This window comes from Podarcis muralis, chromosome 5, assembly GCF_964188315.1.
Source record: "Podarcis muralis chromosome 5, rPodMur119.hap1.1, whole genome shotgun sequence".
NCBI lineage: Eukaryota > Metazoa > Chordata > Lepidosauria > Squamata > Lacertidae > Podarcis > Podarcis muralis.
Window position 1 is genome coordinate 41,426,436 of NC_135659.1, and position 26,321 is coordinate 41,452,756.

The window sequence follows — 26,321 nt, forward strand, 5'->3', positions numbered from 1 at the left end:
AAGTGAAGACATCCAGTATTATACATTGCTCATGCGGCGACCTTTTGCATAAGTATTTCCAGATCCAGCAAGAGGAGCACATGCAAAAACCTGTTTCCATGGCCATATCATTGTATCAGATTAGGGTGAATGAATATATGAATATGGTTAGTTGCTGGGAACAAGCGTGTTTCCTAAATGTTGTCCGTCCCCCCCCCGCCTCCTGCTCCAGCTTGTTTGCTTGCTTCATCCACATAGGATATCTATGAGGGAGTGAACTTTTCTTGTTTATAGCAGAGCCTGGGTTTCCCCACCAGCAATGCGATAAGAAAACCTCTCTAAATGAATGCCATGTTATTAACCTCTCTTGGTGACATTTGAATTGAGCTGTGCAAAAGGATCTTTAGAAATATAAATGCCAAAAGATAAGAAACTATCTGGGTAAAACTGTCCATCATAAACTCTCTGCCTTGCTTCAAGGCTTGATTCTTTCTCTAAGAGAGAGACAGCTAAATAAAACATTTATGGAGAATGTACAGTTCCCCTGCACGTTTTCCCCAAAATTCTCCTTGAAGAAAGTAATAATACTTTCAGAAATTCTTGCTTAGCTGTGTCTCCTTTTTAAATTTCCACATATATTTAACAGTAAATTAGTTAGGTAGCTGTATGTAGCCACAATGGCAGCATCCGCACAGAAGATGTAGGTGGAGGTATCAGCAGGCTTTGGGGAAATATCAAGGTTTGCAGAAGTACAAAAACGGGGGGGGGGGGGGGGTGTTGGACCAATGAGAATTGAGCATGCTCAGTGGCTGCGGAGTGCTGGCCAACTGCTTGGTGGGGAGAATGGAATGGAGTGACAGGAAACCTGAACAGGAAAACTCCACACTGCATTTTTCTTCTTCTTCTTCCCTTGTCTGGTCTTACTTGTAATTAGATGTTCCAGAGCACGGCACATCCAACAACAATGCCTTGGTTTGGCTCTCAACCAATCAAAGCCCCAAAGCCAAAACTTTAGGCAGGGGGTCCTCTGTGACTTCTGCAGGGGCACTGACTATGCAATTGAAATTGCTTGCACATACATAGCTGAAGCCTCTCTTTACCTTTTATAGTTGCAGCTTATATTGCTGGTGCAACAGAGGAAGGGCAGTCTACCTGATTGGGTGTCTGGGTGGGTAGCTTAAACTGTGCTGGCCAGTCAGTTCATTGTGTATATGTGTGGTGTACGTATCTCCAACATCATGCTTGCCTCTTCCTTTCCTTCAATCCCATCCCACTTCCCATCCCCACAGCTGGAAAAGGTACTACAACAGGGAGATATTGGGGAGTGTGCAGAGCCATATATGATTTTAAAAGAAGCAGATGCAGCAAAGGTAAGCAGTTTTCAATGGGTTTGGACCTAAATGCAGGTGGTGTCTTTTTTAAAATAGTTCTGTAGCCCTTAAAACAGTTGCAAGTTTCTCATATTTTTTAAAAAATCATACATTATTGAAACAGTACTTCCTTCTGTTGAAATCCCAGCATTTATTTATAGCAGAGGCAGTATGAAAAAAATCAGAAATGTTTCAGGTTTGTAAGTTTTGGGGTTTTACCTCTGCAGAACAAGGAAAAGCTAGAAAAACTGAAAAGTCAATCAGAACAATTTTGCCAAAGGCTTGGCAGATATCGCATGCCTTTTGCATGGACGGCCATTCATTTAATGAACATAGTCAGCAGTGCTGGAAGTTTGGAGAGGGACTCTACAGAAGTGGAAATTGCTGCAGGAGGTAGGTATCTAGATAATTACAAAGTGATTCTTAATCTCAGCATAAACTGTATCATGTCATTTACGCTTTTGAAACCACGTGCTTCAAATGGCTACTTCTATTTTGAAGAAAAACCAGCTGCAGGGCCTTGATCCAGAACATCTTTCTGTTTTGGACTGGGGCTTTCTAGCAGCTTTTCCTTCGAAATAAAAGTGTCCCATTCCAGGGGGTGGTACAGTTCTATAGAAGATGGTAGTATGTGCACCATTCCTAACTTTTTAGTCTTCTCTAATTGACGCGGGTGGCGCTGTGGGTAAAACCTCAGCGCCTAGGACTTGCCGATCGCATGGTCGGCGGTTCGAATCCCCGCAGTGGGGTGAGCTCCCGCCGTTCGGTCCCAGCTCCTGCCCACCTAGCAGTTCGAAAGCACTCTTAAGTGCAAGTAGATAAATAGGTACCGCTTTATAGCGGGAAGGTAAACGGCGTTTCCGTGTGCTGCGCTGGTGCTGGCTTGCCAGCTGCAGCTTTGTCACACTGGCCACGTGACCCAGAAGTGTCTGCGGACAGCGCTGGCTCCCGGCCTCTAGAGTGAGATGAGCGCACAACCCGAGAGCAGGGGTACCTTTACCTTTACCTTAATTGAATGTCAGGGGCTAACGTTCTCTGCTGCTTTCAGCGCCTCTCCTTCCTTGTCCCATTCTTCTACCGTGCTGCTCTATGTATCTTCTACAGCCTTCTCTTATTTATCCATCATGCTTTCTTGCTATCTCTTTTAAAGTATTCTTTAAAGCTGCTGCTTCAGTAAAAGCTTTCCCTGGATTGCCATTAGCCTCCCCTATTTTGCCCCATCTTTGTGGCACCTTGAATATCACTCAGTCCTTGGAGAAAGGATGCCACATTTTCAATGGATCACTACTATGATCCAACAAAATAGTTATTTTGGGTTGTTGTTTTTTTAACGCCTCAGGGTTTGCTTTTGGGCCTAGTGTACAATACATGTTTATCAGCTTGCTTTGCCTATTTTTTCCCTTGTCCAAGCCTCGGTAATGGGGTGAAAGGAAAAAGGACAAGCCTGTAATAACAAATAGGTTTATCTTTCAAGGATTTTGCTCGTAAACCATCTGTTATGCTCTCTAGAACTAAGTCTGAGAGAGTGTTTCAGGCTGATGAGCATTTTCCAAAGGAGTGGATTAATCGTTGTGAGCCGCTCAGCTCATCTGAAACCACTGTTCAGCATCTTCCTCATCCCCTCCACCCTCCCAAAACTGCCAACTTCATCATTTTTTGCAGTAGGAGAAAAACATAATTCTCCACATGATAAAGACTTTCATAATAGGCACAAGGCACTGGGGTATGGTTGATGTGAGAGGAGCAGAGGTATTCAGCTGTGCTTCATTGTTTCCTAATGCCTCAGGAGTGCGATTGTCTTAGCATTAACCACCCATTCCGTCTTGCTTTTCTCATGATTTCAAGCAACTGCCGTTTTCTTCACATGCTGGCTCCTAAAACAAATGTAGTTATTTGACTTTATTTTGGGTCTGGCTTTTTCCTGCTTTCCTTCTTAAAGAACGCAAAGGGTCGTGGTCAGAGAGGAGGAATTCTAGCATTGTCGGCAGGCGTTCCTTGGAAAGGACAACGAGTGGGGATGAGGCCTGCAACCTGACTAACTTTAGGCCAGCTACCCTCACGGTGACAAACTTCTTTAAACAGGTATTACACGATTCATTCTCACGGTAACATTACATCACTGTCTTCACACTTTAGGGATTGGCACGGGAGTTTTTAGCCCTAGACCAGTGGTTCCCAAACTTTTCCCTTTGTGAACCACTTGAAATACCACTTAATGACTTTTCTCCTGGTTGTAGAAGTTGTAATGCTGTGTGCTAGATACAGTATGCTTTTAAATTGCAATTTTATTGCATCTCGCATTGTATTACAATTCCGCTGCTTTAAAGCAACACATTTAGTAACACTGAGCTTTCAGAATGGGCAAGCTAAAAATACAAAATAAATAAGAGAAGTTTATGACCAGGGTCAGTGAATCCCTTAGTCGGGTTCTTGGGTTGGTGCAAAGCAGTGTTTGAAACTCCCATTGTTCTAGGTGCATTTTGCGACAGGGAAATTAGCACAAGCAGTTTCTGATCTCTGGGCATAGTACTGTGCCTAAAATTTCAGATTTAAATTGCAGAGTTGGAAGGAAAGGAGGACCTTTTTCTGCCTCCCCACTTCCAGCTACTCTCTGAAAACTGAAGAAGAAACCCTCTTAAGAATATTAGGGGAGTGAGCAGGGGAAGGACTAGACCATGTGAAAAATGAACATAATATTTTAGCTGCAGTTCATTCATTTTCAGCTTTGTATTCTTGTTATAGAAAAAGCACCTAGACATTCTGTTGTTGCACCCATAACCTAGGTTTAAGGTGCCATTTAGCTCCTAGCTTTCATATCTCAGTTTCTAACAGTGGTGAAACCAATGTTACAAATAAATTCAAACCACATGTTACAGGTAAATTACATTTACAGGTAAATTCAAACTACATGTTATGGGCAACAAGTAAAGGGTATCGGGAGAAGATATGCCAGCTCACTTCAGGACATTTTAGATAGGCTCTGCATAGATTATGCAAAATTGGTGCTTCTTTATGTCAACACCACAATACCAGCAAATACTCCCACTACACCTTGGATTAAGAGATTTATAAAACAAGGACTTGGAGATTCTGGGTCAGGTCAGGATTCCCATAAGCAGCATGCTAGGATTAAGAAAGATAAATCTAGAATATTTGTGTGTGTTTCTAGTTGAAAGTTCAGGTGGTTTTCAAAATTGTTTCTATATTAACTGAGAATACCGTATTTTAAAACCAAGGTTATGTTGGCAACTGTTAAATAAAGTATATATCAACCAAGGTTTTTATTTTTCCTCTTTTACTTAACGAGCACTCTCGCTAGCTGCTGAAGTAACTACATTTGACCTAAATTCTATATTCTCAGCATTATATTCTAATTCCCACCATCCCTAAACAGTGCATTATACTGGAAATCCGCTTTAATAATGTGCACTGTCTATTAGGTTGCAGGGAATGAAATTGTTCACACTATGGGCAATTTCCAGTTACTAGCAAATATCAAACTAATTAGCAACTTGACTAGCATAAGCTGCAGTGGTTCAGGGCAGTGTGACACAAGCTCATTTCTGATGAGAAGGGTAGAGTAGATATTTCTGCTCAGCAACCTAGGAACCACAGCCCTTCATTATTATCACTTAAGTTTGCCACTTTGCTCCGGTCTCTAGAAAACAGATTGGATGCAGATTGGATGCACTGGTCTCTAGAAAACAGATTTCATGCATAGAAAGGGCTCCACGGCCCAGCCATGAGTTCGTCTTGGTCCTTGGCCCTACCATAACATTCATGTGTTAGGTATGGATGTCTGCAAGGGAAGCCCAGTTGTGCACAGAAACAGCTTGCATAGAGGTCTATCCATGTAAGCTGTTGCCTACAGACACCAACAATTAACATAGGATGGGGCCAGGGGAAGCTGCACAACCTTGAGGTAGACTTTAGTAGCATAAGTCCTTTCTACATGTAGAACACAGGAAGCTGCCTTCATACTAGTGGTCCATCTACCTCCATATGGTCTACACTGGCAGGCAGCTGCTCTCCAAAGGGCATTACCAGGCTTACGTGGAGATACTGGGGCTTGAAACTGGGACCTACTGCATGCAAAGCAGAGAGCTGTGGCCCTTCCCCTATGATTCACGTGCAAAGGGGGTACGAAAGGCCTGTAGCAAAACTGTTGGTGTTCTTACCTTCAATCAAAATGGATATCATACTGCAGCTTTTAAGGCCACTTACTTCAGTGCAGTCTCAATGAACACCCAATGAAATCTTTCTCTAATGTGGTCTGATTATTGCAATGTAAAGGAAGAAATACTGTAGTTTAGTTTTGCTGCTAGAGCCTCTGCAGTGCATTTGTAGGCTCTGGTTCTGATTCTCTTCCTGGTCAGATAGGAGTATAACTACTAAGTCAAAGGAAGTTGCTCTGATCAGTTGAACAGAGAAGTCAGAGCTATATGCCTTGCTTAACTTATAAAATGAGAATAAAATGAGCATTAGTGGTTCCCTCCATCCTGAAATCATTATGGCCTTTTTTTATATATATATTGGAGGCTTACTGTAATTACTCCTGATTGCAATTAAAAAGAGAATCTCATCTAGCTATGAATATGTTATAATTTAAAACAGAGAAGAGCTATTTAAACAATTCATCACAAACATAACACTTTAGTGGTTATTTGATTATAAAGACAGTTCTTTGAAACCTTGGAATATAATGAAAGGCAATAAAGAATGCAAAAGGAAAGGTTTTTTCTACCTAAGAACACAGTTGAAAGTTACTGCATGCTTTTATTTTTAATGAACAATAGGAAGGTGACCGCCTGAGTGATGAAGACCTGTATAAGTTTCTTGCGGATATGAGAAGGCCATCTTCTGTTCTACGGAGGTTGAGGCCTATCACAGGTATTTTGGTGATCTTTCTGAGAAGGCTGAGGGCTTTTTTAGTTTAGTAGCCACTGACACCTTGAATGGCTTCAATTTTGTTTCTGTATCTGCTTAAGTATTTTGTTCTTCAGTAACAGTACTGTTTGTGGGCCCAGTAAACCATTTTATAACACATGAGTAGCTTCCATGAGATTCAAACATTGGACAGAGAGCTAATTCCTTGTTTTTCCCTAGCTCATCAGTGCTGAACTAGAAAAATAATATTACAAATTAATCTCGTTTTCTCTCACTATTCCTCTGAAACTGTTGTCTATGTGGCTGGCTCCCTTGGTTTTTCTTGGATCTGAACGACTCAGATTTCGGCCCCCAGGAGGAACAAAGTCTGAGAGGCCTTATGAGTCATTCTTGATAGCAGCAGTTATTTTTCCAACAGTGCCTTAAGCAAGTAAAACCCCTTCTGGGGATTGACAATCCTAACCTTCCAGTATATTGTTTGCTATCACGCCAAATTCCTTCTTTTGGAAAAGAATTGTGAATATTTACTTTCGTGCCTTTTGACTATTAAACTCAAATAGGTGTTACAAGTAAAGCCCCCAATCTGATCAGATCTTAAAACAATTTTACTAACCTTCTGACACAAGGCTGGGTGTTGATCTTGGAAAGTTATTTCTGCTCTTCGTCCTGACTTAGCACCTGGCTGTGGCAGGCTGCTAGATAGACCAGTGATCAGACAGGCTGCTAATGGACCGGTGATCAGACTTGACATAAGGCAGCTACCTGTTTTCCTATTAAAACATACACGAGCAAGTAGTCTTTCAGAAAGAGCAAAACTTACTTTTTTAATGCAGAACAAGAAAATATTTAAAGGCACGCTTTTAAAATAAATAAATAAAAAGAAGAGTGTTAACATTATTTTCCAAAGCAGTAGCTCTACTTAGTAACTAGAAGTTGCATATTTTTTAAGTGATTAAGCAGCAACATTGTTATGTTAACACTACACACACAAACAATAACACTATATTATCCCAACACTGTCACTATATAATGATGCCTGCCTACCTATGCAAAGCAACATTAGAACTTGGTGGCTAAAAGGAAAAAACGACCATATTTTGTAAAGTTTTCCTGATTCACCACCTGGTGATGATTGTTACTCATCATGGGCAGCCAGGCAAATGGTTGCTTACCAGATTGGTTATACTGCTAATTTTTCTTCATAGCTCAATTGAAGATAGACATTTCTCCAGCCCCAGAAAACCCACATTACTGTCTAACGCCAGAGTTGCTGCAAGTCAAACTTTACCCTGATAGCAGAGTACGACCAACAAGAGAGATCCTGGAGTTTCCTGCAAGGGATGTTTATATTCCAAATACAACATACAGGTAAGAGTGGAATTTAGATTTTAATTAGTTCACACAGTGCATGGTGCTCTCTTTCATCCAGATGCAGTGATTGAGGCACATCACACAGAGATTGATGAGTCTGTTCAGGATAATCACACTTTCAGTAATCAGGTAATTGCTCAGAGAACAAAGAGTCTTCAGGGGAAGCTTTTTAATTTCTCATTTAGTAAATCCACAATAGCCTGTATCCTCTGGATTTTGTTTTCATATTTCTGGAAGCTGATTAGAGTCACCAGTTCTTAGTTTAGTGCATATTCAGAGGATTACATGAGATATACTAGTTGGTTGTTATCCTGTTGTTCATACAATCCGGTAAAAAATGAAATAAATGTAGATGCCCTAAGTCTTTCAATTCCTATTTCTAGGAATGTTCTCCTAGTGTTGTATTTATCTTTGCTTTGTTTAATTCTAAATTTTATCTGTCATGTTCTCATAATTGCTGTTTAGAATTTTATATTTTAACAATTCATCCAGATTCCTAATTTATCTGCCTGTGGCTACAATCTTATGCTCTTATCTGGAAATAAGCCCTGTTGAATCTATAACGACACAGGCTTGTACCTAGTGCAGGGCTAAGTAACTTTCTCATCAGCATAAGAATTTACACTTGTCTCTCCATCTCCCCCCATGTGTGCCACCACTCTCCCCAAATCTGCCCCAGAGGGTTGGAGAAATCCCCAGAACAGTTTTAGGGGGCATGCGGGGGGGGGAGGGGGAGAAAGAGGAGGACAGTCCCTTTGCATTACTTACACTCATGGGAGGTTACTTAATGCTGCATTGAATACATACTTTAGCTGTCATATAAATGTGCATAGCATTGCACTATAGAAGAATCCATAAATAGATCCTGAGAGTCCCTTTCAGGTGTCCGCCCTTGCAGTGGTGGAATAGATGTTGGATTGTTTGGCATAAGACTGCTGTGTTCCACTTGATAGTTTATATGAAAATATGGACATCAACACTTCCTTCAAGTAGTATCTATAATGCTGTGTAATATGGACATTTCCTTCCCAATATATTAGCTCTCTAGACAAGTATCTGATTCCATCTTGGAGAGCGCTTCTTTCCTTTCACAGTTGCTCCCACCGAACTTTCAGAATCGATACACTCCACAATCATCTGACTCCTTCCTTGGAAGTCCTTCTGTTTTCTGTTTAGCTAATCTAGTGCTAGAGTAGTCTGAAGAAGCTTTTTTCATTTGGGGAACTGCTTGTAATAAGAAAACTGAGGCCTGCTTCACATTTAACCACTTGCACATTTAGCCACTTGCACATAGGAGATGTCTCCATGGCCTGGTCTGGTCTGGTTTGATGCCATTTGCAAGAATGCCTGGATGGAGGTATATCCATAAGAGCAGGGTAAAGCACACGGTTTCATGGCATGCCACCATCCATTTTGGTTATTGATGCTATAAAAATCAAGACTGAACTTCAGTTTGTTAGGCACTGTGAAGTTACCATCTATAATTGTCTCTTTACATTGGGATGATATCCTTTTGTAACCAAGGTTATTAAGCCACTCCAGAGCTGACGTGCTTCCAAAAGCTTTGCTGCATAATTTACAGCAGGGATGGGGAAGCTATGGCCCTCCAGATGTGGTTGGATTTCAGCTTCCATTAATAATAAAAATAAAAATAAATAATTCTATACCACCCTTCATCCAAAGATCACAGGGTGGTTTACAATACAAGAACCAATATAAATACATAACATTATTCCTGACTGTTGGTCATGCTGACTGGCCCAGTGGAAATTGGGAGTCTAACAATATTGGAAGTTGGAATCGAAGAGGTTCTCCAAATCTGATTTACTGCAGCACAAAACTCTAGGCCAAAAAACAAACAAGCAACAACCCTCAACAGCTTAACTGAGCTGAAAAGTGATTTCTCCCAAATTTGGTTTTATGTTGAGAGACTTAATTTTATTCAATAGATGAAGGCTGGAAAGAGTTATATTTCTGAAAACTGTATTTAGCCATCACGTATGAATAACTGAAAATTCTTTTATCGCAGAAACAGCTTTCTCTAAAACCTGACTGTTCTTCTGGGAACAGGCCAAATTTCTTGTTTCTCAAGGAGAAATTTAATTAACTTCAATGCCAAATCAGGAAGAGAATTTGGAAGGCAATTCCATGTCTCTTTTCAACTAAGTATATTTTTAGGGATTAGGGCAGAGGGATAATAATTGTGGTCAGCCAACCATCAGGGAGTGTGCAATAAATCAAGGCAGGTAAAAGTCTTCCCAAGGACACGGTGCTACCAAATAATATATGTATAATACAGTCATGTAATCTTTAGAGGGCCTTGTTGTATAACTGGGATGAAAGATACTTCGCTTTTTCTTGGAGCGGTGGTGGGCCACTGATGAGGGAAATCTATTTCTAAAAGTGATGGATGTGGATCCTTATTTTACATTACTAAAAAGCGAAAAATTCCTTATTATTAGAAATGGGTCATGAGTTTGCTAATGTAAATGATATCAGATTTGTTTATTCAGCAAATGTCATTGAGCCAAGCAGAGGATCAGCGTAAAGATTTTCAAAGCTTTGAGGCCTGCAGCAGATCTAATATAAATTTGCAATATGACACTTTATTTGAGGTACTCCACAGCAGCTGTGAGAGATACTTCACTGTGTCTTCAGCAATGAAATTCAAAGGGTTAAATACTAGATTTCAGAAGAAGAAGAAGAAGAAACAGACACAGCTGCATGCCATGCATTAAGTGTAACATGTAAAAGAGAAATCAAACTTGACAAAAGTCCTCCCAACTACATGGTAGGAGGAAAGGGGAGAACACAACCCTAATACTTCGCTCGAGCTCATTGATTCTTGTCCACATGGCTTAGCTTGATGTGCAAGTGGCGTCATTTCCTTTCCCTTCTCTCAGCAGAGGCTAGTGCAAGGAATTGTGGGAGGCTACGATCACCATAGTGGTGTCCTAAATTCTGGAGGGTTGAATGGCAGACATTCTTCTATAGAGGAGAAGCTAAGGGGGTGCACTTTTCTATGTCACTGGAGTGGGGGCAGCTACTAGGCAAGAATCAAATTTTACACTGCACTTGAATGAAATCCAGAATGGAGCCGATTTATTTTGTGCCATCCAGTTCAGTGGAAACTCTTATATAGGTAGAGGTGTGCACCAGCTATAGTAGGTCACAGGTGTTGTGTAGTAAAAAGCATGTCTGTTCTTCTTCATACAAACGACTTCAGCCTTCATTCAGAGAGACAGGTCTTGCTCCCCCTAAGCTGTGAACTGCATTGCACCCTGTTTATTTCATTCCATAGAGATCCATGAAAGCTGTTGATTTGAACAGAGAACAGTGACATTTTCCTCTAAAGGGCAACGCCTTCCCCCATGCCTATGGTGACATTGAGATCCACGGTAGTAGGTTATGGCCCCCTAAATGTGTCCTGAAAGCAGTAGCTTATTTTCTGCCATCAAAATGAAGTGACTGAATTCTCTTCTATGGTGATACAGGCTGGGCCAGGCTAGGAAAATCAGGTGAGCTGGTGAGCTGCTGTCCTGTGCATCATATTTCCTTTCAGCCCTAAGATTTCTCCTTGCCATGCTTCTTCCCTGTAATGTTGGCTTCTCCTAACTCCCCTGTAGTACAAGTTCTGCTGTTGAGAGAAAGGAGGGAAGGTAGGGAAGCTCAAGCCCTACCTGGGGCAAGCTTTTCCCTTCCCTTCTTCCTTCCCACTGGTATGGTAAACATCTTCAGATATAGCTATCCTTAGGAAAGCTTGCTAGCAGTGGGTTTCTAGAGCCAGCAACAATCCTAAAAAACTGGCTGCATTTCTCCATTTCCATTACTCTGCTCATCTTTTGACCATACTGTTTTTTTGTATATGGCGGCCACAGAAACAAAATATATCATTAAGGTACAATGGAATTCTTTCGCCCAAGTACTGAAAAGTGCCTTCACTTGGCTCTGACAAAGGTATAATGTGCTTTATTAGATAGACTCCAAATGGTGATGCTCAGTCAAAATTTTCAAAATCTGTAGAATGTATCATCAGTTTGGTTGATTTGATAAAATAGGGCCTTCCTTTCTGAGGCTTCCAATAGAGCACTCTCTTTTTCCTTTCCAGTTTTCCTCTTGAACTTGACTTGATATATTTTCCATTCAAGTTTGTTTCTTCACATGCCGTATGCCACCAACCACCTGAAGATGAAATTATAAGCACCATTTAATTGATAGCGACAACACTGTAGTACAATCATAAGGACTAAGGGTGTGGTTCATAGACCCCCCCCCCCCTTTAGGCACTAGAAGTGGCTTCCATGTGTGGAGGAGGATTTCTCACATTTCTTCTCATGCCGTGTTTGATGTCACTTCTCAAAATCCTTGGTAGCATCAACAGTAGCTGCCTGGTATGAGGAGTTGCTTATCAGGGGGGAAGGGAACTCGGAAGAACTGTACATCTATGAAGCTTGTCATCACATCCTCCAGATTGGGTCACAAATCCTCAATTTCCACCACCCCTCTCTCTAGGAACATAGGAAGCTGCCCTATGCTGAGTTGTCTACATTGGCATTGCCCCTCCAGCGTTTCAGTAGAAGATATTCTCAGCTCTACCTGGAAATGCCAGGGATTGAACCTGGTATATTCTGCATACAATGGCCCCTCCCCCCACCTCTCTTTTTTAAAAAAGAACTCATTCTGTTTTAACTTAATTACCCAGTGTCAGATTTAAAACCCCCACAGCACTCCTATCTATCTCAAACACTTATATTCTCTGTAAAACTGACGCTCAGAAGTGAACTTTATACGGTTTCATAGTTATCTACATTTATTAGAGAAAGTAAAATAAATAGGATTGAACTGCAAATGAATTAAAATAACTTACTGATTCATGCTGCAAATTTGAATTTTCCACATTGGAGGGGGCAGAAAAGGGAATTTCAGAATAACGTTTTTGCCCGGTTAAAGGAGAAAGTGTATAGAACACCAGCACTTCTTGTGGATTTACTTAGAGGTGCTCTACAGGAAATCATATCACCAGTTTGTTATTCCTGTGTGCTATGCTCTCTCTTTTTAGATTTTTGCCAGATCACTTCACTTTTTAGTTCTATTTCTGTTTCCTAAAGTTCTGCCTGATGTTCAGTTAGGGACTAGAAATATATGGGAGAGAAACTCTAGAGCAAGGATGGGGGAACCTGTGCCACTGCAGATGTTGTTGGTCTCCAACACCCAGCAGCCCCAGCCAGCATGGCCAATAGAGAGGATGGGAGTTACACCAACATCTGGAGGGCCACAGCTTATCCATCCCTGCTCTAGAGGGTGATTCACATGTTCAGAGATTGATGAGATGTAGCCTTCCAAGATAGTACAGAATGCATGTGGAAAATTACACAACTGGATAAAAAGGTAAAGGTACCCCTGCCCGTACGGGCCAGTCTTCCCAGGCTCTAGGGTTGTGCGCTCATCTCACTCTATAGGCCGGGAGCCAGCGATGTCCACAGACACTTCTGGGTCAAGTGGCCAGCGTGACAAGCTGCATCTGGCGAGCCAGCGCAGCACACAGAACGCCGTTTACCTTCCCGCTGGTAAGCGGTCCCTATTTATCTACTTGCACCCGGGGGTGCTTTCGAACTGCTAGGTTGGCAGGCGCTGGGACTGAACGACGGGAGCGCACCCCGCCGCAGGGATTCGAACCGCCGACCATGCGATCGGCAAGTCCTAGGCGTTGAGGTTTTACCCACAGCGCCACCCACGTCCCCTTGACACAACTGGATACTCCTCTATATTAAATATACATTTATAAAATACCATATTGAGGCAAAAAAGGTATAGTGTCTATGACATGCTAGCTTTCTGAGTGCAGATAAGTTTGTTTCTAAACATGATAGACCACTCAGATGTGCAGTGCCTCACCCAACATACCCAGTTGTTCTTCAGAATTTGCTTCTGGTTCCTAATGCTTCATTTTTCAGAACAGGGAATATATAAGTTTTGTAGACAAAGTTTCAGCTATATCTTCCACAGTGTATCCCCCCCCCCCCCCGATTTATGAGAAAAACTAAAGCAGCAGCTTGTACAAAAAAGACTACCTGAATTGTTTTCTGGACAGTTGACTTTTCTTTCAGTGTTGCTGTTGTGATCTTTTGTAGAGAACTTCACTTCTTTCTGTTCAGGCAGAACATTAGGGATATTCCCAGTAATCCTGGAGAGAAGAGCAGTGTAGTCTGTTTCTGAACCTCCCATTGTGAATGTGTATTCAATATAACGTTGGTTAGCTCTTGAGTCTTCCAGCTCAATACGCAGGATGTGGTCACCTTGGTTTACAATGGAATAGATCTTTTGTAGGCCCAGCCAAAATTCTCCTGAAATTACAAGTTGCACAGACCGAACTATTAGGATAGGCTGATGGCAAGACATAAGCAAGTTAGAGTCACTAATTCGGTTAATTAAGCAGACAACCTGAGTCTTGGGAACCCTTGAACTTTTCAGATAATCTCTCTTGGAGATATCTCTTTTTTGTTTACAACTTTTAGATTATGCACTAATGATCAATTAAAACAGGAAACTAAAACTAAATATGTACGGAATGGAACTTTGCAGCTTGCCAGAGTCTGCCAGGGATAATGCAAGGCATACTTAACAAAAGTGTGTGAATGAATCTCTCTGATAAGTGAAGCGAGTGGCATATATAAAATTTAATTGTAATGGAAATGGAGTGTCAGCCATGAGAAAGGAATGCACTCTTAATAGGCATTTAGGTAGTGTCATTTACCACAGCACATTTAAATTGAACATTCTAAGTGAATTACATGGAGTGCAAAACTAAGCATGTTTTCTTAGAAGTAAGTGTACATTGGATTCTACTTTAAAAAAATAGTTGTATTTTCTTCTACCTTTTTTCCAGAATAACTACATTAAGGCATTTTTTCACTAAAGTTGGGCCAATGGAGTCATTCCAAGTTGGCAAAGGTAAATGAGAGGACATTTGAACAAGAAATAGTGGAAAAGATAAAACGTACCCTTTTAAAACAAACATGTGATTTTGCATTTATGTTTCAGATTTCACCACCAGGCAAACTTTATACAATGTAATGATGAAATCTCAGTTTCAACTTTGATTTTGCTGCTGTGGGAAAGAATTATCAACTTTCTCCCCAAGTCAGCGCTTCTTAAAGCTCCGATTTCAAAAGTACTGAAAACTTCACCTTATGAACTCTTTTTTTTTAAAAGGAAGATTCACTCTTGAACCACAGCTTGGCTTCCTGTGTCATGTGAACTAGGTGCTTGAGCGTTATTTAGGGGGCAGTATTTTTTAATGAAGACCATTATTGTAAAAACAAAAAATGCAAAATATCATATTGAGAACAATATTGTTGCGGGGACTTTCATACAGCATAGACAATCCAATCTCATGTCATAAATGGAGCTACCATAGTTTCCAATTAATATAAGAAGGACTGAAAATACCCATAACAAGCTATGGGAATGCCAAAACAATTTGTAGCTGTTAGGAGGAAATGAAATTGCACAGAGCTTGTTTGTGTCTTCAATGCAAATTATATAACACAGGTCCCAGCTGGGAGGAAATGGGGAGATGGCACTTAACGACTTTTTGAGCTAATCTACATGTGCAGTTTTTCCTTAAGAAGACCTTGTGATCGGTCAGACATTTTTGCATATGCTAAATTTATTTGGATTTCCCCTACCTCTCTTTGGAACAAACTGTCCATGAGTTCAAGTGAACTGCAAACCATCAAACTCATGGTGGGCCACATTTTGTGGAAATATTTTCTATGTAATGAATTTTAGGGCAGGGGTGGGAAACCCCTGGCCCGCCAGATGTTGTTGGATGATGTCTGGGACTGATGGGAGTTGGGATCCAGTAACATTTGGTCGGAATCCAATACAGTCTGGTTTAAGAAGAGAGTCTTTGATGTTAGACATGTCTGCTTTACATATCAAATAACAGCTAGAAAACCCCATAATTTACTGATAACAGCATTTCCTTAGCATCTCTAACATCCTGAGTTCAGTCCCCAGCAGTTTTTAGTAACAAGGATCTTGGATGGCAATAGTAGGAAAAGGCTCTTTGCCTGAGATCTTGAAGAGCCATTGCTGGATGGGCCAGTGATTTGACTCTGTATTATTCAACTTCATGTAAGTAATAGAAGAATAGATGTTTTGAGACATCCCTAGATGCTAGGGGTGGAATTGAAGACCATGCTATTACAACTGTTCTGTAAGTGCAAACATTTCTGCATTCCAGGCAGAATCTCCTCTCCTCTGCTTGCACACTATTCTGGGACTTCTCCTGACCCCCCCCCCCAGCAGATTGAGGAGGAGGAGGGGGCCCATTGCACCATGAGTTCTTTCACTGGCTTCCACTAGTGCACCAGGTTAGTTTAGTCCAGTTCTAGGTGTATAAAATTGACTTTGCAGTCTTGAAATTACGGTTTTGCGAGTAATGATAATGAAGCCAATCAAACTACTTATGGACCAAAATATTTCAGGACTTCACTAAGTGATTACAGGATAATTGCTAATATATGTTGCTCCCTGTCCTGGTGGCCAAACAGGGTTGCCACTTCAATTCTTGCACCCCTTTAGCACCTCTGTAGAAGCAGCTTGGAACATACCTTTAGCAAAGTGTGCTGGATGATGTGTCTGTTAGCCTGCACCTTGGTGTCCCAAGTGGATGATTAACCAGTGCAAATAAGGGTGGTTTCTTTCTGGCTGGTCCTCTGATGGGATGATTGGCTGGTTAAGTTTAGAAACCAGGATTTTGTTTCAGCGGAAACCCATTGAGCTTTATGTTGACCCAGCGCTATTCATGGTGTGATATGCATGAAAACTGCCTGTTGTATCAGTCACTACATGGCAACTTTTCTACTGTATATTATGAAGTTTAATTCTAATATGCTGTAAGGGTTCTTGAGTATTTTCTGGACTCATTTGGTCCAATATTTTCCGCAAAAAACATTGAGATATAGAAATATCTTTTTGTCTGCATTGCTATGTTTACAGATCTTTAGTACTTTAATACACTATTTTAGACACCTAAAAAGTGCCTCCTTCTCCTTCACTGTGCACCAATTCATACCAAAACAATGGGGGTGAAGAAAGCTAACCTGTTTAAAACACGCCCAAGATAGCAATCATCCCTTATTCTCCCATAGGTATTTTTCACTTACTTTAATGTGTTGATGTTTGCATAAACCACAGTCAACTACTATTTTAGCACATAAAAATACTTATTTAGGGAAATGTAAGAGAATGTATTTACCATCCAGGTTGCCAAATCCATTCATATAGTTCTCCCAGGTTTGGTTGAAATCTAGTGATCCATCAGATCTGTTTTGAATAACTGTCCATGCACTTTCTGTGTATGAAAAAAGATAAATAAACTATAAATATTACCTGCTTTATTGCCACCCCTTAGTTTTGGACTGCAGCAAACATAGGCCCAGTTCATATTGTGCCCCCCATGAATGCTTTTTAATGCAGTTAAATATAGAAAAAAAGCAGGTGTGCCCATGCGCGCACACACAATATTTGTAAAGTATTCATTAAATTTACTCCCATGGGAATTTTCATGCATGGGTGTGAAAGTTGTCCATGCCTTTTGTCCACTGCTGGAAGAGGTTTAGTTGTGATGATTGTTTAGTCGTGGCATCCTCATCTGACCCAGTTGGAACATAAATAATTGATCCTACTGACTGCACCATTTTTTTATTTGGTAATCCTAGTTAACTATTGACCAACTATAGTTAAACTGATACTGAGCTAGATGGGCCAATCGTCTGACTCAATATAAGGTTACTTCCTATGTTTCACTAATGGAACACTTAACATCATTCAGGGCAGAAAATGAAGTCCATAATGATTTTTAGCAGGAGAATTAGATGGTCCCTGGTGTAGCTGGGCTTACCTGCTTTGATTTCACAGTAGACATTAAAAGCCTCGGATCCTCTGGGCTTAATAGAATAAATGCCACTAGATCTTTCACCTCTGCTGTATATCCACATGCAATCAGTAGCATTTCCTAAGAACAACAAGATTTTAAAAGTTACAAATGCATGAGTAAAGTTCTGCGGGGGGAGTTTAAGGCACACTGAAATGCACTCAGTATTGTGGCAGGGACTTGGGTGATGATATTGTATTAAAGAATGCTGTGAATCATTCCTTTGATTGTTTTTTTATAATTATTTTTTGGAATATTTTTATTAGGAATTTCAACATAACATTTTATCAAAAATACATCATCCTCATTCACAACCCCCATTTTTTCCCTCCCCCCTCCCCAAAAAGGAAACCCCCCTCCCCCCCCCCCCGGACTTCTATCAGCTCCTCTCTCTGGTTTTTCAGCACATGTTATTCTCCGCATGTTATAAAATTGTAAATATCCTTAATTTACCTATCTATATATTACCAATAAAAGGTTTGTGAATGTTTATTCAAAACCTGCCAAGGAGTCCAGTTCATTTTGTTGTTTCTTTAAGTACTTTGTAAAGGGTTCCCATTCTTCTTTAGATTATTATTTTTAATATGTCATATTATCCCATCCAGTTGGTGAGCGCTGACAAAATGGTAGCCAAAATGGCCGCTGAGAAATAAGAAGGAAGTATTGGCATGCTTGGGGAAAACTTGTGGCTTGCAGAAATAAGCTTTTAAAAATAAAACAACACTAAATGGACAAACTCCATCAAAGCAGCCAAATGAGCATGTTCGTTAACAACAGAATGAACAGCGACAGTTGAAAAATTAATTGAGCAGGGAGTGGGGAGGAGAAAGAGTAGAATGTCCTACTTGTAGGGAATGGATGACTGGAAGCCTGAATAGGAGCTTTCCTTTTTCAGAGGGAGGATACACTGCAACATGTTGTGGAAGGCCACACTTGTTTTTCCAACAACAGTAATAAAGAGAATTTAACAGTGTGGCATTCAAAGATGTATACCCATAGAAAAATGTATACTAGAACAGTATTCACAGATGACGGTGTACACAAGGATTAGTTGTTTCCTTCTTCTTCCACAGGGGCAGTTACCTTTGTAATCTTGAACTTTAGCTGTTGTATTAAGTTTAGTTTGCCTTGTTTCATTTTCTTCTCTCAGGGGGAATAAAGTCTGTGTGTTGTCTTGAAAACCAGGGCTGCTTAGCTGGGGAGACAGAGAATTATTATTATTATTATTAGTCTGTTTTTTGTTAGTAAAGTTCATCATTCATCTACTGATTTTTTGGACCTCAGGTATATTGAGATAACAAAATGGGGAGAAGTGGTTTACTGATGGCAGAGACCTCTTATCTTTACAAGAGAATTCCTGAGAATGAAGCATTCCCCCTCCCCAATATCTTTCTACAGTCTTGTGTGGGGCATGCCCAATTTCTTTTACCACAAGAGTGGTAAAGATTGTTAGCTGAAGGAAATGTTTTCGGAATTTTTCAAGTTGAAATACAACAAGGAAATGTTATTTTTCCATTCCAATCCTGGAGCTACATTGGGAATACACAGCGAAGACACATAGTGTCCACAAATTATCTTAGAGCATGATGGAAATGTATTGAAATTATTAAATCATCGTGTAAGATGAGTTATTCCCTGTCCACTTTGCTATTTATTCAGTAGTTTGTACTTTTTCCATCAGTTCTTTATTTCTCCCAATTTCTGCACCCTTTACCTCTTTCTCAGTTCCCAGCTGTCTCAAAACTCACCTAATATCCCTGAAAAGACTGCCCTGATTTGGAGGAGGTCATTGGTAAAGCAGCAATGTTACCTTCTCTTCCAGGTCTTCTATTTGTTCTTGTTGTTTGCCAATTTGAACATGCTGCGCTTGAACTCTTTTGAGAAGGGATCTAAGGTGGTTGTCCTGCTGCTCGACGAAGTTCTGCAGGGAGAGCATAAACAGTGGCTTGGTTTCAAAGGACCATGAAGCAGAAGGAGAAAATTTAATAGTGCAGGTCCATGAACTCTTGATCAAGCTCTGGCTGATGTATTTCAGTGTGGAGTCAGTGTTTTACAGCATGAGAAATATGCAGAGTACAGAGGATCTAGGCCAGGGATAGGGATTTTGTGGCCTTCCAGATTTTGGTGGACTACAACTTGCATCAGCCATGCTGGCTGCGGCTGGGGGATGTTGGGAGTTTATTTCATAAAATGTATATACTGCTTTATTGTAGAAAAACCCCTCAAAGCAGTTGGTGAGTAAGTTCACCAACATCTGAAGAGTCGCAGGTTTTCCACCCCTGATTTGGATTTGTAGTATATGTGCTCTAAAGGTAAAGGTACCCCTGACCGTTAGGCCCATTGCAGATGACTCTGGGGTTGTGCGCTCACCTCGCTCTGTAGGCCGAGGGAGCCAATGTTTGTTCGCAGACAGCTTCCAGGTCATGTGGCCGGCATGACTAAGCTGCGAACCAGAGCAGCGCACGGAAACGCCATTCACCTTCCCACCTATTTATCTACTTGCACTTTACGTGCTTTCGAACTGCTAGGTGGGTAGAAGCTGGGCCCGAGCAATGGGAGCTCACCCCGTTGCAGGGATTCGAACCGCCAACCTTCTGATCGGCAAGCCCTGGGCTCTGTGGTTTAGACCACAGTATCACCCACGTCCCATATGTGCTCTAGTAGGCTACAAGAAGAGATTTTGTGTAAAATATTGCTGATAGAAGAGCTTCTTTGGATTTAGGGTCCTTGCAGGAGGCTTTCTGCTAGGAGAAGGGCACCTCTCAGTGCAAGCCAATTTCACCAAAGGCTGTTGTCTTACCATGCTAAACAGAAGTAGAAGGTATATCCTCAATCTTATTTGGAGGGATGGTTTTGTATAGTCAAATCATGCAACAATCCTGTTTTGCTTCATAATCTATGGATCCTGTACTCTGCCCTAAAAAAGCAATGGATTAAGAGCTGGTTTCTTGGAGCTGAAGCAAAGCTGCTGTCTGGGACTTGCTTTTATTATCTGTTTTGGCATCCCACCCCATCTCACCCCCTAAAAAAGCAGTCATTTTGCTGGAAAGGACCTTTGATATCCAAAGGGAAGTTTAAGGAATTCAGTCTTTGAGAATCCACCTGATGCACCCTTCTCGTACTGGTGTGTACACCACTGCTGGCCATCATGGAGAAACTCTTAATTCATTCCTACCCTTTGAGTCCTGATTGTCTTCTATTTCCTTTCCCCTGGCTGGCTGGCTGAATTCATAAGCCATTTCCTTCTACTTCAGCAACAACAACAACTCATACAAGCCTGACTATCTTGTACAAAGTTACTCAGTGAACTGTCATCAGAGAGGCCCTGCTCCAACTGCTCTTAGTAGTTTTGCCATATCTTGGAGACATCCTGCCCCCAAAATGTATGCTTTGTGCTTGTGCTTTTATTGTTTGGGCAGCAGCTGAACACCATTTCATTTTTCTAGGCTTTTTGCTTAAATTATTTCATTATCTTTTGCCGCTTTGCTGATGTTGCTTTTGGCACTTGGTTGATACATTATCAGTTGCAGCTGAGTTACTCGTTGTGTTGATTGTGAAATTATTATTTTTAAAGCAGCAGTCTGTTTCAAATTTTGTAAGGACAAGCTGTGAAAAGTACAATATTTAAAAATAAATGAGGCTTTCCTATGTCATAGTCTTATGTTATGAAAGGGAAGCGGTTCCAGCCACCCAGGGTACTCTGATTATCTTCCTTTATGGACTGTCGAGAAAAAAAATTCTAGGCGCAAAAGCATGTGGCTTACATGTTTAGAACACTGACCATCCCTGGCTTTTGTTAAAATAATTCATCTCATTCTGGTTGCTTTTTGGTAAAGCACAGAGCATACGTAAGCCATTGTTTAGTTCCCTAGATATTCCGTGCAGTTTGCTGTTGATCCAAAACTATCCTCCTCCCAAAAACTAATTAAAGAAGAAAAAGTCATGAAGTATCCTTGTACCACAGGATACATTTTACATAAATGCACAACAAACATTTAGGAACAAATTTACAGTAGAGAATCAGTTGTTACTTTCTTGATAACTACGTTCATTTCATTCCTCAAAATGCAGTGATGTGGCTTTCCTGGAAATGTTTGAAGTGGAAAACATTCCTGTGCATAAACAAGGGCAGTTTGCACTGGAAAATGTTTGCACTGGAAAACCCAGCCAGATGGGCGGGGTATAAATAATAAAATTATTATCATCATAGCAGGGGTATCCAACATGGTGCCTGCAGATATTGTTGGTCTCCTAACTGCCATCAGCCCCAGCAAGCATAGCCAGTAGTCAAGGTGATGTCTAGCAACATCTGGAGAGTACTGCTCTAAGGCATCAGAACATTTTCCTATACTGTACTGTACTTTCCAATACACTTGTACTTGAACACAAATTGACTTGATTTGCAAAGGAATTTTTGGCTATTCCTTCCCCAAAGAGTGATCTAATTTAGCATCTTAATTTTTAAAAACATTTTAGCATCTTAATTTTACTTATCACTGGAAACAAAGCAAAACTGTATGAAACAGCCACTAGGTAAAGTATATTTTACATCACTGATATTAGTGCAACAAGGTCATAATTGACTTTGGAGCTTTGGATTCCATTAGTAGCCTGGAAACCATTTCAGGTAACTTTGGAAATATTAAATCTATTCCATACCTGCTACTTACTTTAAGTGATGCAATTTCTTCGGGCTCCTGATTTTCAATCTGGGTCTGAAACAATTTGGTTATTTTTTCTTCCAGCTTCCCTACTTTATCCTGAAGTTGAATCTTCTCCCGTGAAAGTATTTCTATCTTGGAATTCAGCTCCACAGAGATGTTCCTTATCTCTTCGTTATTGACTTGCAACATAGAAGTAGTGTTTTTTAGCTGTTCCTCGTCTTCTTTTATCTCATTGGCTTGTTTCGAGATCTCATTAAAAGATTGATCAAAAAGGTGAAGTTTCTGAAAGATGTCATCCATTTGGCCTTTGGTCTTGATGGCAAAATCTTTAAGGCCACGCCCAAGCTGGAGCAGCCCGTTGGCTAGTAATTGCACATCATGTAGCATAGCAAACCTTGGCTCAGGAGATTCTGGAACAAAGGAAAACTCATCTCCATCTATTCTTGTTGCAACAACTAGAGAAATTATGAAGAGTAATACTAGTATTATTTTCATTTTCTTTCTGCTTATGATAGCCTTTGGAAAAGAAAAGCTTTTCCAAGCTGCTGTTAGCCTTGCTATGTGATAGTCCTTGCAACTTAGTTTGCCTATAAATATATGCTGCTCAGACCTGAAAAGTCAAGTTGAGGTAGTTGATCATTAAACTTAAATGAGTGTAACCTGTGTCCTTGTTAGGCTTTTTGGACATCGAAACAAACAGACCAACCTGACTAGCCATTTATGACAGGGACTTTTTTTTGATCAGCTGTGAGGAGAGATCAGCTGCAGGCAGTACTTAAGTGATGAGGCTTCTAGTCAGTGACTACCTAGCCCTCCTATAAAATTTGACCAGTTGCTCAAGGACCTTGCTGAGACAACTTGTATGTTTTGGCCTCAGCTACAGGAGTACTGAGCATGGTACTGAACCTCCACCTTGATCTCCTTCAACGGTGCATAGCCTTCTTTTGCCCTGGCTGCCTGGGGAGCCTGGGACTACTGATCTCTCCTTGCTTGGCCCATCATTCCTTCTTGGTGGTTGGCATCCATGTGGATCATAGTAAAGGCTGAAAAGGGAGCATATATGCAAATTAGGAAGGGGGCCACCATGTTGTTCAAGCAGAAGTGATTTCCTCCATACTTTAGGACACCATTGAACCCCAAAGGGGATATAAAGCTGTAAGGGATTTATAAGGCTCTGAAAAGTTCATGCGTAGGAGTACACTATAAGAAGGTCATACCTATGACAAAATATACCATGCACTGGCAGAATGCTATATGAGGAGTGTAGGGTTTTAAAGAGATAATTCATTGCAAAGACAAGGAAGAAAGAGGATCACTTCCAGGATCGTCACGAGAAAGTTTGTCCTATTGGATGCAAGTTGTGGGGTTTTAACTCTTCGTTTCTTTTCCTCTTGCAACACTGTCAACCCCAGGGCAGGATTCTATTTGCTGAGCTTTTTAAAGCAAATAGATGCATGTTGAACAGAAGGAGAAACTTTTAACCTTCTAACCGAAACAGTTTCGCTTTGGATTGAAAGGTTCCTCACCTGTACTTAAGAGAAAATATCACCAAAGAAGAGTGCAAAGGGCATAAGTCCTTTTTTTTAAATGGCCAGTACCAATATGAGTCCCCAGAAGAACACTGTTCTTAATATAGGGATCACACAGCTTGGCTTCGCAAATACATTTAAATCCCTCTCTTAAGCTACTAATAACACTTAATGAAAGTTTTATGAGAAAAGTACATTTTAAAGTAAATTTTCATATCCATTTTTATTTGAAAAAGCACGTTGAGGAGCAAATGTATTCATGCCAGAATGAGGTAATTTAGGAGAGCCACAAAAAAGGGGGGAAAAGAAGTATTTCAGCAGCCGCCTGCAGAAATAATAAAGAGAACATTGATTAAGCCAGATGACCAATGGGGATGAAATTCCGGCGCTTAATTCAGCATGAAGGTCTTCCTTTGAAACAGAAAGAATGCCCTATCTGCTCACTTCAGCTTGCTGCAGTGTATGGAATGCAGAAAGATAATGTGGCTCTATAGTCCACCATTCTGTGTAGCACAAGAACAATGCAAAGTCTATTGGGTTTGATTCGAAGGTATATCTGCTACTGACAACAGAAGGTTCCTTCCTCTGACAGAGGGAGATTCTGTCTATTTGGAGAATATGAGCCTTTGGAAGCAACCCATTGAGAATGGAGTGTCGTGGTGAGTCAGGGAAGTTGTGGCTCAGTGGAATATGGAATATGGCAGGCGTAGGCAAACTCGGCCCTCCAGATGTTTTGGGACTACAACTCCCAACATCCCTGACCACTGGTCCTGTTAGCTAGGGATGATGGAAGTTGTAGTCCCAAAACATCTGGAGGGCTGAGTTTGTCTATGCCTGGAATATGGTATATGCCAAACCATTGGTGGCTCAGTGATGTTTTGTGTTTGGGAGTTTGTGAAAAGCCAAATGGTAAAACTTAGACGCGTCATGTCAAAATGGGCAAAGATATATTGAGAAATAATGCATTCTGACTCTCGTTTTCCCTTGCTGTTTGCAGGCTACTTCTCTTACATGATTTCTTTTTGCATTTTTTAGGTTTCAGAAGTGTAAGAAAGCAGGCAGAAAAGATGCAATAATGTGCATCGTTGGCCTCACACAACACACTGCTACATTGCTCCAAAGTTTATAACTGATGCCCAAGACACTTTGGTATATCTTCATTGTTGTATGATGCAGTATTCATTATGTAATATTCATTTATTTTTTTACAGAAACCTTCTGTATGTCTATCCTCAAAGCCTTAACTTTGCCAACCGTCAAGGATCTGCTCGGAATATCACTGTAAAAGTCCAATTTATGTTTGGAGAGGATCCAAGTAATGCAATGCCGGTATGGTGTGTGTGTGTGTGTGTGTGTGTGTGTGTGTTTGCGTGTTTGCTTTTGACTTTTGTGCCCCAATTGTTTTTCAGGTGTTGGATGCATGCTACATGTGGCATTCTGTAGATCTAGCCTGAGTAGTCTGCTTTGGACTCAATGTTGCTTCCTACCCTTTCTGCAGGCCCAACAAGCATAGAGCACATTTCATATTAAATTTAAATATTCATGACATGTTATTTTATGACATCTTGTGTCCTCCAATTTATTTACTAATTGAATAAATTTATACCCCACTTTTTCAGAAGTCTTCTCTACAAAGTGGCTTCCACAGCATCTAAGATTGTTTTACACACATTAGAATATACAAATAAAAGATAAGAATTGGAGAAAAAAATGCTCCATGCATTTCAAATGAGAAAAGCAGCATTAAAATCCAAGGACCCACAGCACAAAATCCTCAAGATAATGTTACCCACTAACAGCTGGTGAGGAAAGAACTGTCTTCAAAGGTCTTTTATACATTGTAAAGGACCCTCAACTGGACAGTCTCACAATTGAGTGGCCATTGCTGAGAAAATTCTTTTCTGGATAGCCATAATCATGAGCCCCTACGCAAGCCTAATCTAACCTTTCAAACTTCATGGTGCGTTTGGGCTTGTGCTTATGTAGTTCTTGCCATTTCTTTTCTACGATGCTCATACAACCAACATTGCTTAATGTGCAGCAGAGAAATGGAATCGCCTCTCTCATGAAATGGTAGCAACCATCATTCCAGCCAAATCACCTCCTGCCCGTTTTCCATTTGTAATCATTGTTTAAACTGACGTGCATCATAATTATATAAAATGTAGTCTTACCAGTAGAGGTTCTGGTGTTCATTTTGCCTTGGCAAAATTGACCGACATTTCACTGATGTTGGTAAAGGCTCTTGGCTCTTAGCCTAACTTCTAGAACTCAAAAGCAATGTTAAATAGTCTTGTTTTATTTCCTTTTGCAGGTAATATTTGGGAAATCCAGCTGTGCTGAATTTTCGAAAGAAGCATATACAGCTGTTGTGTATCATAACAGGTAAAATGTAAAAGAGGTCACATGACACTATGTGCATAATGCAATTACAACTGGAAGCAAGACAGTAGTGGTTACAATAGTGTACCAATAGCTAGGTGCATGGTGCTTTTGATTATAAGTATAAAGCAAAACAGTGACAAAGGCCTTGATGATTCTGCAGTCCTCTTGGTCTATGGACAATGTAATGTGGGAT

The 26,321-nt window shown here is 40.6% G+C and overlaps 2 protein-coding genes across 8 annotated transcripts in view; one reads left to right on the forward strand and one right to left on the reverse strand.

Annotated features, from left to right (window-relative positions):
* DOCK7 (dedicator of cytokinesis 7) overlaps nt 1–26,321 on the forward strand; it is a 108,644-nt gene that overhangs the window by 34,431 nt on the left and 47,892 nt on the right. For all 7 annotated transcript variants that reach the window (XM_077928660.1, XM_077928662.1, XM_077928666.1 and 4 more), the window contains exons 10-16: nt 1,269–1,349; nt 1,577–1,742; nt 3,289–3,431; nt 6,146–6,239; nt 7,442–7,604; nt 24,955–25,072; nt 26,058–26,128. In XM_077928660.1, coding sequence (XP_077784786.1) covers nt 1,269–1,349; nt 1,577–1,742; nt 3,289–3,431; nt 6,146–6,239; nt 7,442–7,604; nt 24,955–25,072; nt 26,058–26,128 — 836 coding nt within the window. The remainder of the gene's footprint in view (nt 1–1,268; nt 1,350–1,576; nt 1,743–3,288; nt 3,432–6,145; nt 6,240–7,441; nt 7,605–24,954; nt 25,073–26,057; nt 26,129–26,321) is intronic.
* ANGPTL3 (angiopoietin like 3) lies at nt 11,555–22,795 on the reverse strand. Its single transcript, XM_028733248.2, has 7 exons — nt 22,221–22,795; nt 19,361–19,471; nt 18,634–18,745; nt 17,518–17,631; nt 16,873–16,968; nt 13,679–13,951; nt 11,555–11,789 (listed from the first exon to the last, which is right to left on the reverse strand). Exons 1-7 carry the CDS (start codon nt 22,707–22,709, stop codon nt 11,605–11,607), a joined length of 1,380 nt encoding a protein of 459 aa, XP_028589081.2. The 5' UTR covers nt 22,710–22,795; the 3' UTR covers nt 11,555–11,604.

Coding starts and splice junctions, on each gene's coding strand:
- ANGPTL3 (XM_028733248.2), bottom strand. CDS start 22,709: ATGAAAATAATACTAGTATTACTCTTCATAATTTCTCTAGTTGTTGCA. Junction 17,632..18,633: donor TAAAGTTCAAGATTACAAAG/GTAACTGCCCCT, acceptor TGTTGTTCTTAG/GAAATGCTACTGATTGCATG. Junction 13,952..16,872: donor TGGATTTGGCAACCTGGATG/GTAAATACATTC, acceptor TTGTAATTTCAG/GAGAATTTTGGCTGGGCCTA.